This window comes from Scyliorhinus canicula, chromosome 12 (genome assembly GCF_902713615.1).
Source record: "Scyliorhinus canicula chromosome 12, sScyCan1.1, whole genome shotgun sequence".
In the NCBI taxonomy this organism is placed as follows: domain Eukaryota; kingdom Metazoa; phylum Chordata; class Chondrichthyes; order Carcharhiniformes; family Scyliorhinidae; genus Scyliorhinus; species Scyliorhinus canicula.
Genome location: NC_052157.1, coordinates 62,369,993 through 62,382,278, shown reverse-complemented (window position 1 = coordinate 62,382,278; position 12,286 = coordinate 62,369,993). Strand labels below are relative to the sequence as shown.

The window sequence follows — 12,286 nt, the reverse complement described above, 5'->3', positions numbered from 1 at the left end:
ATCTCGGAAAATGCTTTTTGGAAATCCCGATCCTCTCTGCCACCTGATCACTCCCACCGTCTCCTCTGAACTCTGACCACTCCCACCGTCCCCTCTAAACTATGACCACTCCCACCGTCCCGTCTGAACTCTGACCACTCCCACCGTCCCCTCTGAACTCTGACCACTCCCACCGTCTCCTCTGAACTCAGACCACTCCCACAGTCCCCTCTGAATTCTGACCACTCCCACCGTCCCCTCTGAACTCTGACCACTCCCACCGTCCCCTCTGAACTCTGACCACTCCCACCGTCCCCTTTGAACTCTGACCACTCCCACCATCCCCGATCACCTGACAACACGCGCCACCCGCCTATCCCCTCAACTAGGCCCCGCAATGTCCAAACTACCTTGCCGACCCCAATTCCTGAGCCTCCATCCTTCAGCCACCCCCGACGCCAGGCACCTGCCATCTCCCTCCACCCTCCAATTACCCTCTGCAACTCCCAACACCCCTTGACCACCAACCAAACCCCATCACCTCCCCATGCATGAATCACCTTACAACCCCATTCCCCTCCCCCATCTTGCCCAACAACCACCTGAACCATTCTACCTGCTTACCTTACCCAAGTCCTGGCTTGGTCATTGGTACAGAATTGACTGAGTGAAAGGGAACCAGGGAGCAGTTGTTCAGGGATGTTTCTCAGGCCAGTGGAATGCATGTGGTGGAGCTCCCCAGGGAATGGTTATTGGGGTCCCTGCTGTTCCTAATAGGATGTGTATGTTAATCCAAGGCCCAAACTCCCTCCGCCACTGCCCCCCACCATCTACCCTCTGGGTGGTATGAGAAAGATTCCACAGTCACTATTTGGAAGAAGAATGGGGGGCGGTGAAGTGAGTGGAATTCTCGCCGGTGTCCTGGGGGCCAATATTTATCCTTCAACCAACATGGCCTAAAAATAAAACAGGTGATCTGGGTCATTGTCATACTCCTGTTAGTGGGATCTCACTGTGCGCAGTTGGCTGTTGAGTTTCCCAAGTTACGACAGTGGATTCACGTGTAAAATAAATGGACCTGACTGAAACACTTCAAGGTGGCAGGAAGGTGCAGAAGAGCACACAAGACCTGTGTACCATTCACGTGTTCCTCGAACTGCCCGTCTCGCCAATCATGGAAATTGGGGTGTGATTCACGTGATTGATCTCATTGTTCTGTCTGCAGCCAATACACACTGCCATGCAGATCATGTGACTGGCACAGGCCTCCTGAAGAAGATTCTAACTGGATGTCGGAGTGTTATAGCAAAGGACAGTGGTGCCCTGGCCGATATATACATCCAGGAGGGCGACACCATCAACTTTGGCGAGTTTGTAAGTAAATCATAAAAGGTGGAGAGTATTTCCTCCACAGAAAGAGGCCTATAGGCTCCTCTACTCTGTGCTGGCAACCCTGCTCCACACGAGCCTCCTCCTCCCCAACACACTCTCATCTCACCCCGTCCCCATTTTCTTCTATTCTTCGCTCCCTCATGTGTTTATCCAGCATCTGCCCTTAAATAATTGACACTATTCACCTCAACCACTCCCAGTGGGAGCGAGTCACACATTCTGCCCATCTCCTCCGGCAGCGAGTCCCACATTCTCCCCATTCCTTTTGGGAGCGAGTCCCACATTCTCCCATTTCCCATGGAAGCAAGTTCCACATTCTTCCCACTCCCTGTGGGAGCGAGTCTCACATTCTCCCGAATCTCTTCATAAGTCAGTCCCACTTTCTCCCATTCCCCATGGGAGCGAGTCCCACATTCTCCCCATTCCCTGTGGGAGCGAGTCCCACATTCCCCTCACTCCCTGTGGGAGCGAATCCCACATTCTCCCTACTCCCTGTGGGAGCGAGTCTCATATTCCCCCCACTCGCTGTGGGAGCGAATCCCACATTCCCCCCACTCCTTGTGGGAGCGAATCCCACTTTCTCCCTACTCCCTGTGGAAGCGATCCCACATTCTCCCCACTCCCTGTGGGAGAGAGTCCCACATTCTCCCCACTCCCTGTGGGGACGAATCCCACATTCTCCCTGCTCCCTGTAGGGGCGAATGCCACATTTTCCCCACTCCCTGTGGGAGCGAGTCCCACATTCCCCCCACTCCCTGTGGGAGAGTTTCCCACATTGTCCCCACTCCCCGTGGCAGCCAGTCCCACATTGTCCCCATTCCCCATGGCAGCGAGTTCCACATTCTCCCCGTTCCCCATAGGAGTGAGTCCCACATTCTCCCCACTCCCTGTGGGAACGAATTCGAGTCCCACCGTTGAAGAGGGTTAAAAACTCAGTTGGTTCACTAATGCCATTTAGGGGAGGAATCTGGCTGAACTACCTGGCATCCTTACTGGTCCGGTCTACACGTGGAGCAAAATAGAGGGTCAGGGATAAGGGGTGGGGGAGCTGAGGAGGAAGTGCACAAAAATATTTGAGGCACCAGAAAAGGAAGTGTTCATGGTGGTGGTAAGGACTAAAGAAGGTGCCAATAGTGGCATAAGGGTGAGATACAGAATGGTTAATGGCAGAAGAAAGGTCATCACTGTGTGAAAGCTAATCTTAAGAACAAGCGACAGATGGCCCTATGGGAGAGGCCCTATGTAGATTTTCAGCATTCGGACTATCAGCTTTCATCGCCATGGGAACTGTAAGTGTGTACTGGGGGAGCAGGAAAATTGGAATTCTGTGCTTGCTGAATGAGGGGATTGGGAATGATTTCTCCTGCAGTGCCTTATATAGGTGCCTTTGTATCTGTTGTTTGTTTTCTCTCACCCTGACTAGTATCTGGAGGCCCGTTCTACTCCTGGCCACACAGACGGATGTCTAACCTATGTCCTCAATGACAGATCCATGGCCTTCACAGGAGATGCTCTCCTCATTCGAGGCTGTGGACGCACGGACTTTCAACAAGGTAAACATTTCCATCCCTCAGTTCCCAGCTTTCATCCTTCTGAGGTAAACACCTTCCACATTCTCCCCACTCTCTGAATGAAGATGTTTCGCCTGAAACCTCCCCCCCCCCCCCCCCCCCCCCCCGCTGGATTTATTGGTGATTATGTTATCCTGATGATCCCTTGTCAGTTCTGATCCCTCCTTCGCTCCGCCACCCCAACCGTCTTTCCCCCAACCACCGGCCAAGATTGGAAACATCTCTACATCTAACCAATCAAAAACCTTTCAGAATTCTAAATACTTGTATAAAGTCCATCCCCCTTCGGGATGTTGATCATTTACATCCACCCGACAGGGCCTCGGTGATGTCTGATCAAAGAAACAGAAAGCTGCACTTCAGACGAGTTATCAACAAACACACAGTCAAGACTCTGGGAGATTGTTCTTGCCTCAATACCTGTTTCCACATGGATACGTGTAAATATTTTCATTATGAGAATTCAGACTTTCAGTCTTGATCTACTGATCGTGCAGCGCTTCCTCTGCACCGACCCTCCAACAGTCCAGCTCTCCCTCAGTAATGACCCTCTGACAGTGTAGCACTCCCTCAGTACTGACCCTCTGACAGTGCAGCACTCCCTCAGTAATGACCCTCTGACAATGCAGCACTCCCTCAGAAATGACCCTCTGACAGTGCAGCACTCCCTCAGCACTGACCCTCTGACAGTGTAGCACTCCCTCAGTACTGACCCTCTGACAGTGCAGCACTCCCTCAGTAATGACCCTCTGACAGTGCAGCACTCCCTCAGTAATGACCCTCTGACAGTGCAGCACTCCCTCAGTACTGACCCTCTGACAGTGCAGCATTCCCTCAGTACTGCATTTTGCCTGTCTTCCTTGGTTGTTGCTTTCATGTTTCTGGAGTGTTGACTCAAATCCACAACTGTTTGACTCTGGAGCATGCTGGTGGTGGGTGGGGTGGGGCACGGAGACAGGCATTTTTCAGCCGGCAGGAGGGGAGATCGGTGGGGGCGTGTGGTAGGGAATGTGGTTGAGGGAATAGTTCCCCGCAGTTGTCCTGGGACCAATCTATAGCCCTCAGCTAACATTAACTCAAAAAATAAAACAACAAATCTGCGTCATTATCATAATTGCTGTGTGGGATCTTGCTGTGCATGGAAATCCTGTTTCCCTTGTCCCTGTCGTGACTCATTCTGCTTCTCTCTCGGAATTTCATCCCAGGTTGTCCGAAAACTCTGTACAATTCCGTGTATGGAAAAATCTTCACACTCCCCGGAGATTGCTTACTCTACCCAGCTCATGATTATACAGGTCGGTGAATGAGATTCTCCATGTTATCAGAGAAAGCGATCGATTAAAAGCAGGAAGTAGAGCCAATTCTGCGGCGCCGTCGGCACGGGGGGGGGGGGGGGGAGGTGCTAGGGAGTGGGTGACGGAGAGGTGGTGTTATAATAACTCTCTGGGCTGTGCAAAATTTTAAATTTACCAACCTCCAGATCGAGAAGCACCAGATATTGGTGTGAAATTGAAGGGGAAAAGGGCACCTTATTGCTTTGCATTGCGTGAGGGTGAGGGGGGGGGGGGAAGAGGAGGGGATGGGGGAGCAGGGAAGGGAGGTCAGGGATAAAGGTTGTGCCAATCCCCGCAGCGATTGACAAGCCAAAATCAGCGCATTTATCAAATGAGTGAAAAACCAACAGGACGAGATTTTACTTTCATAACGTGCAAAACTATCAGCACATGGGGTGTACCTACACTTCAGGGACAGCAGAGTGTCATGTGAAAGTACCTTTAAGAAATGGGTGTTTAAGAAATGTACCTTTAAGAAATGGGTGTTTATAAATGGGTGTGTATATAAATATCTGTAGTGAGTGTACCTTTAAGAAATGGGTGTTTATTACTGCTGTGATGTCAGAGTGTGGGTGGAGCTGGGCTGTCCGTCAGCTTTTTACTTTTGTTTTAGGCTGTTTGCTGCAGGGTGTGTTTTAGTTTCATTTTCAGAGATGGGTAGCTGCAGTCACAGCCAGAAGGTGTATGAGTCTCTCTCTCTCTGTAGTCTAAAGAATGTAAATCGATCCTTTGGTGATTTAAAACTAATAACTGCTCTTAGTAGTGACTTTAACATGATGTGCTTTAGTTAAAGGTTATGTTTTTAAGTCTTATCGATGTTAGAAGGAAAGCTTAAAGGATTACTTAGTGTTGTATTCTTTGGGGGTTGTATTTGAATTAATGGTTGCTAAGATTTTCACTGTATGTTTTAAAAAGGGTAACTTGAGTTCATAGAATAAACATTGTTTTGCTTTAAAAAAATACTTTTCCATTTCTGCTGTACCACACCTGTAGAGTGGGTCATGTGCTCCCCATAACCACAATCTATTAAAAGTTGTGGGTCAGGTGAACTCCATGATATACTTTGGGGTTCTCTAAACCCTGGCCCATAACAAGAGGCTTAAGAAGTTTCTTCCGTCAAAACCTTGTAATGCCGAAATCAGGCCGGTGTGGTCTCCGTGTTGACTAGCGAGGCACTATGCTATTTATCCGTGTCCGCCACTCTGGGGGATCTTGGTGGAACCTTCAAGAAGCTGTGGAAATTAATAGGTATGCATGGCAAGTACTCTTTCATCAAACTTTATTGGCTTGTGCACAAGGAGGACAACACAGTGAGATTCACTGCAATGTTCTGCCTGAATCCAGCGAAGCAGTAATACTTACAACATTTTCAACCAATAGGTTTAAAGTCGCACTTTAATCCCTCAATTTGCATGTCCACACACCAACTTTAAAAAAAAATGTATTTTATTCCAAACGTGTATGAAAACAGGTTACTACTAAACACCCCGGGAGATATACCTCCCAGCAATCAAGTATACAGTCTGTACAGATTTTACCCCCTTTTTCACCTTCCCACCTCCCCCTGTAATGAACAGCTCCTCAAACAAGGTTACAAACACCCCCAGTTTTTCTCAAACCTCTCTGCAGAGCCCCTTAACTCACACTTTTATCTTCTCCTATTGCAGGAAGTCGTATAGGTCACCCAACCAAACCGCAACCCGTGGTGGCGATGCCGAACGCCACTCCAGCAAAATTTGCCGCTGTGCAATCAGAGAGGCGAAGGCCATAACATAATAATAATCTTTATTGCCACAAGTAGGCTTATATTAACACTGCAATTAAATTATTGTGAAAAGCCGCTAGTCGCCCATTCCGGTGCCGGTTCGGGTACATTGAGGGAGAATTCAGAATGTCCAATTCATCTAAAAAGCAGATCTTTCAGGAATTGTGGGATGAAACCGGAGCACCCGGAGGAAACCCACGCAGACATAGGGAGAACCTGCAGACTCCGCAGACAGTGACCCAAGCCAGGAATCGAACCTGGGACCCTGAAGCTGTGAAGCAACAGTGCTAACCATGGTGCACCAGCCTTCCTCCTCTCCGTGAGCTCTGAAACCCCAAATATCACCACCAAAGGGTCCAGGTCCACCTCCTCCTCCACTATCCTGGCTAAGACCGCCCAGAATCTTCCCAATTATTTGCAACCCCAAAACATGTGTGCGTGATTCACTGGCCCCCGCCCACACCTCTCACACTCATCTGCTACCCCCTGGAAGAGCCCACTCATTCATGCTCGAATCATATGCACCCTGTGCACCACCTTAAACTGTATCAGGCTCATCCTTGCACAGGAGGAGGTTCCGTTTACCCTACGCAGTGCCTCACTCCATACTCTCCAATTGATCTCCCCTCCCAAGTCCCTTTCCCATTTCTCCTTGATCTTCACCACCCACTCGCCTCCCCTCTCCCCCAGCCACTTGTATATATCCCCAATTCTTCCCTCCCCTTCCGCATCCGGAAGCAGCAGTCACTCCAGCAGGGTGTATCCTGGCAACCGTGGGAACCTCCTCCAGATCTTTTGTGCGAAGTCCCGAGCTTGCAGATACCTAAACTCACTCCCTCTCGGCAGCTCTAATCTCTCCCTTAGCTCCTCCAGACTGCCGAACCCTTCCTCCAAATACAGATCCCTCACCTTGACCAGTCCCACTTCCCTCCACCTCCTATATACACTATCCATCGCCCCGGCTTAAATCAATGATTCTCCCACAGCGGCGTTAGCACCTACATCCCTTCCACCCGAAAATGCCTCCTCAACTGATTCCATATTTTCTTTTTTTCATAAATTTAGAGGAGAGAATTATTTTTCTTTTCCAATTAAGGTGCAATTTAGCGTGGCCAATCCATCTAACCAGCACATCTTTGGATAGCACAATTGCTTCACAGTTCCAGGGTCCCAGGTTCGATTCCTACTTGGGTCACTGTCTCTGCGGAGTCTGCACATCCTCCCCGTGTGTGCGTGGGTTTCCTCTGGGTGCTCCGGTTTCCTCCCACAGTCCAAAGATGTGCAGGTTAGGTGGATCGGCCATGATAAATTGCCCTTAGTATACAAAATTGCTCTTAGTGTTGGGTGGGCTACTGGGTTATGGGGATGGGGTGGAGGTGTTGACCTTGGGTAGGGTGCTCTTTCCAAGAGTCGGTGCAGACTCGATGGGCCGAATGGCCTCCTTCTGCACTGTAAATTCTATGATAATCTATGATAATCTTTGAGTTGTGGGGGTAAAATGCACTCAGACATGTGGAGAATGTGCAAACTCCACACGGACAGTGACCCAAGGCCGGGATTCGAACCCAGGTCCTCAGGGCCTCAGTCCCAGTGCTAACCACTGCGCCACATGCCACACCTGATTCCATATCTTCCCCGTGGACTGCACCACCAGGCTTCCTGAATACCTACCCGGAGCCATTGGCAACACTGCCATCACTACAGCCCTCAAACTGGACCCCTGACAAGATTCCTCCTTCATCCTGGCCCACTCTACCCCTTCTCCTTCCCACCATCTCTGCACCTTATCCACATTTGCCGCCCAATAATAATGAAGGTGTTTCTGCAATGTTAACCCCCGCTGCTGCCTCTGCCTCTATAGTAGGGTCCGCCCGTCCCTTGGCGTCTTCCCCGCCCATACAAAGTCCGAAATGATCGTGTCCATTTTCTGAAAAAAGGCCTTTGGTATAAAGATCGGGAGAGCCTGAAAAATAAACAACAACCTCAGCAAAATAATAACCCTCCCTGCCAACGTCAACTGCAGTGTATCCCACCTCCTGAGATGCCTCCTGGCCTCCTCCACCAGCTTTGTTAAGTTCCACTTATGGAGCCCCATCCATTCCCTCACTACCTGAATCCCCAAATACCTAAACTTATTCCTCACTACCGTAAATGGCATCCCCCCTAAATTTGCCCGCTGTCCCTGCTCATTCACCAGGAAAACCTCACTTTTCCCCACATTCAGTTTGTACCCCGAGAACCCTCCAAACCTCCCCAGCAGGCCCATAATCCTTCCCATACTCTCCAACAGATCCGAAACAGCAAGAGGTCATCGGTACAGAGTGCCACCCGATGCTCCCTCTGTCCCCTCATAACTCCCACTGCCTTCAGTGCTTCCCATTCTGATTAAACTCCACATACTCTTTAATCGCCGCCCGCACCTTATCACAAAAACCTCCATCAGCCAACAACCCCAAATTAAACCTCCACCCCGGCCTCTGGTCTCGTCCCGATTTAAACCAAATCTCCAGCTAATGGGGCGCATGGTCTGTGATAACTATCCCGGCTTACTCTGCCCCCTCCACCCCAACCAAAATCTCCCGACTCAAGTTAAAATCTCCTCCCATGATCAACTGGTGCGTGGCCAAGTCTGGGATCGCTGCCAGCAACCCCTTCATAAAACCCACATCATCATAATTTGGGGCATACACATTTACCAACAAGACCGGTGCCCCTTCCAATACCCCCCTCACAATCACATATCTCCCACTCGGTACCCTCACCTCCTTCGCACTCACAAAACCCATTTTTTGCTGATTAAAATCGCCACTCCTCTCAATTTTGAATCAAACCCCGTGGAAAACCTGCCCGACCCACTCCTTCCTTAACCTAACCTGGCCCTTCATGCGGAGGTGCGTCTCCTGCAGAAAGACCACCTCCGCTTTCAAGCTCCTGAGATGCGCGAACACCCACGACCTTTTAACCGGCCCATTCAGTCCTTGGACCTTCCACGTTACCACCCTTACTGGAGGCTTACGCCTCCAATCTCCTCTACCGTCTGTCAGCTTCCCCACTTAACTCCAGCCCTCTTAATTCATCCTATACCTAGCCCATTCCAGATGGCCCCCTTCTCTGCCCTTGACCATGTCATCTTTCACACCCGGCCACGTCGCAATGATCTCTCCCCTTCCCGACCACCCCTCTCGGCATTCCCCCCCCCCACCACCTCACTTCCGTTCACCAGCATTACTTCCTAGCGTGGCAGCCCCTGCTCAAAGGCACCTCCCAATGACCTCCCCTCCCCCTCTCCCCATTCCTCACCTTAAGGAAGAAGGCTCCCTGCTGGTCTTACCCTCCCCCACACAAACCCTCCCCCACACAATCCCTCCCCCGCACAAACCCTCCCCCGCACAAACCCTCCCCCGCACAAATAACAACTCCTCCAGAACTCAAGGCAGCTTCTCCCAAAAGCAAACAAACAAATGCTAAACACAAACAGTCCCATAAACATGAGGGGCGATGGGAACATCCATCCCTACATAAACTTTTGACCCCTACCACCCCGTACAATCCCAAAAGTAAACAGCAAACCCAGAAAATTACCCCCTCCAAATCGGAGGGGCGAAAATCTTCCAATCCCGACTCCCACTTCAGATATATTCCTAACCATTACGAAGAGCCAGTACCCCGATTCGCAAGCATCGTCCACTCAGTTCTCCCCCAGTTATGCCCCTTAATGAAGTCTTCGTCCGCTTCTGGGATCTCAAAATAAAACTCCCGGTCCTCAAACGTCACCCATAATTTTGCCGGGTAGAGCACCCCAAACCTGATCTGCTGACGGTACAGCACCGCCTTGGTCTTGTTCAACGCTGCCCGCCAACTCGGCTCCGCTATGCTGATAAATTCGGATCTTGTTCCCCTCCCATTGGCAGGTACCTGACCATTCTATTTCCATTTTCCAACACTTGGTCCTTAGCCTTGTATGTCCTGGGATCGCAGGTGCACATCTAAATAATTCTTAAAATGTCCTGAGGGTCTCTGCCTCCACTGCCCTTTCACGCAGCACATTCCAAACACCTACCACGCTCTGGGTAAAAATGTTTTTCCTCACCTCCTCTCGAAATCTCCTGCCCCTCACCTTAAATCTATGCCCCCGGTCATTGACCCCGGTACCAAGGGGAAAACCTTGTTCCTGTCTACTCTACCTGTGCCCCTCATAATTTTTTTAGATCTCAATCATTTCCCTCCTCAGTCTCCTCTGCTCCAAGAAAAACATTCCAAATCTATCCAGTCACTCTTCCTATCTAACACTCTCCACCCCAGGTAACATACTGGTAAATCTCCTCTGCACCTTTTCCAGTGCAATCACTTCCCTCCTTGAAGGATCTTTAGGATTACGAAGTTTATTCAATTCAGGGTTACCGGTTGTTCTTGTACATTGCTGAAACTCAGTAGAAATTCAAGTTAAAAACTTGTCAGGTGCAAATAAGAATTGTTTTATTTGGAGTTCATTGGTTACAACTTGAAAATCATTTAAAAGGTAGTTTGTAGACAATTTGATTTTCTTCAAAGAATCACAGGAATTATCTTCTGAGACAATAGCCCGGACACAACTTTAAAAGTCAAAGTCTGAAGTCAAAGTCTGAAAATGAAATATGAATACAGAACTCTTTTCTAATTCTCTTCCTTTCCTCTCTGGCTCTCTCTGTCTCTCTCTCTGTCTCTCTCTCTGTCTCTCTCTCTGTCTCTCTCTCTGTCTCTCTCTGTCTCTCTCTCAAAATGGTGGCCAAATCGTCCATGGATATACTATTTCATATCTGTCTTAAGCGATCCGATCACACCCCAATATAATCCTAATTGGTTTGAGTTAGACTGAAAAACATTTGATTTGATAGCAAGCTGTCCATCTTCACTATGTAACATTACTTCCAGTTGTTGCCTGCTTGTATGTTAAAGAATGCAATATTGTGCTTTATCAAAACCAGCAAAACTGGTCTAATGCTGACCTACCTATTGCCACAATAGAGACCTCATGCTGACCTCACTACTGCAACAATGGAGACCTTATGTTATCTCGTCATGCCACGCTGGGCATAACTCCGAAAATATAATTCAAACTGTCTATTTCAATTCAGTCTTTTATAAAATCGTTATAATGAGAATGTTGGAATCAAATATATATATATATTATATTTGATTCGATGTTTTAATTGTCCATTTATTAAAAATAAGGCAGTATAGTTCAAGATATGTTTTTTTTTTAGCTTGTATATTTTTCATGGGACATGATTCAACCTAATCTCGAGCGGCGTGAGAATCGTGCAATCCTTCATTCTTATTCCTCGTTGCCATGGATTCAACCCTTGTCCTTGGAAAAATGTAATGATCTTATCAGACTTCTGTGTTAGTTGCAAACTCATGACTGAGTTTGGAAACTATGTTTTCTTTCATTTTAAAACTGGGAATTAATATTTATGCTTTAAGCAGCTTTTTACCTATATTAAGTGTATTTAAAATACCTGGCTTCTACACTCCTATAATGTGGATTCCAGAACTGCACACTATAGTCTAGTTGTGGCCTAACCAACAGTTCCAGCAAAACCCCCCTGCTCTTAAACTCTATGCCTTGGCTAATAAAGGTAAATATACCATATGCTTGGTGTCCAAAAAGGTTAGGCGAGGTTATTGGGTTATGGGGATAGGGTGGAAGTGAGGGCTTAAGTGGGTCGGTGCAGACTTGATGGGCTGAATGGCCTCCTTCTGCACTGTATGTTCTATGTTCTTTCCTAACCACTGTATCCTCCTGCTCTGCTACCGTAAGGGATCGGTGCTTCCCAGGGTCCTGCCGTTTCTCATGCCTTGTTTGTCCTGCCGTTTCTCATGCCTTGTTTGTCCTGCCCAAGTGCATCACCTCACACTTCTCCATCTTGAATTCAATTAGCCACTGATCAGCCCATCTGACCAACCCGTCTATATCCTCCTGTAATTGAAGGCTATCCTCCTCACTATTTATCATCCCACCAATTTTTGTATCATCCACAAATTTACTGATCAACCCTCCTACATTCATGTCTAAATCATTTATATAAACCACAAACAGTAAGGGCCCAACACTGATTCCTGTGGGACCCCACTGGACACAGGCTTCCAGTCAGAAATACAACCCTCACCATCACCCTCTGCTTCCTGCCACTCAGCTAATTTTGGATCCAATTTGCTACATTTCCTTGGATCCCATGGGCTATTACCTTCTCTATCAGTCTCTC

At 48.5% G+C, this 12,286-nt stretch overlaps 1 protein-coding gene across 2 annotated transcripts in view; it reads left to right on the top strand.

Moving 5' to 3' along the window:
- The window catches only part of ethe1 (ETHE1 persulfide dioxygenase), a 62,772-nt gene that overhangs the window by 39,301 nt on the left and 11,185 nt on the right, over window positions 1–12,286 (top strand). For both annotated transcript variants that reach the window (XM_038813467.1, XM_038813466.1), the window contains exons 3-5: window positions 1,205–1,353; window positions 2,795–2,924; window positions 4,148–4,237. In XM_038813467.1, the coding sequence (XP_038669395.1) occupies window positions 1,205–1,353; window positions 2,795–2,924; window positions 4,148–4,237 (369 nt within the window). The remainder of the gene's footprint in view (window positions 1–1,204; window positions 1,354–2,794; window positions 2,925–4,147; window positions 4,238–12,286) is intronic.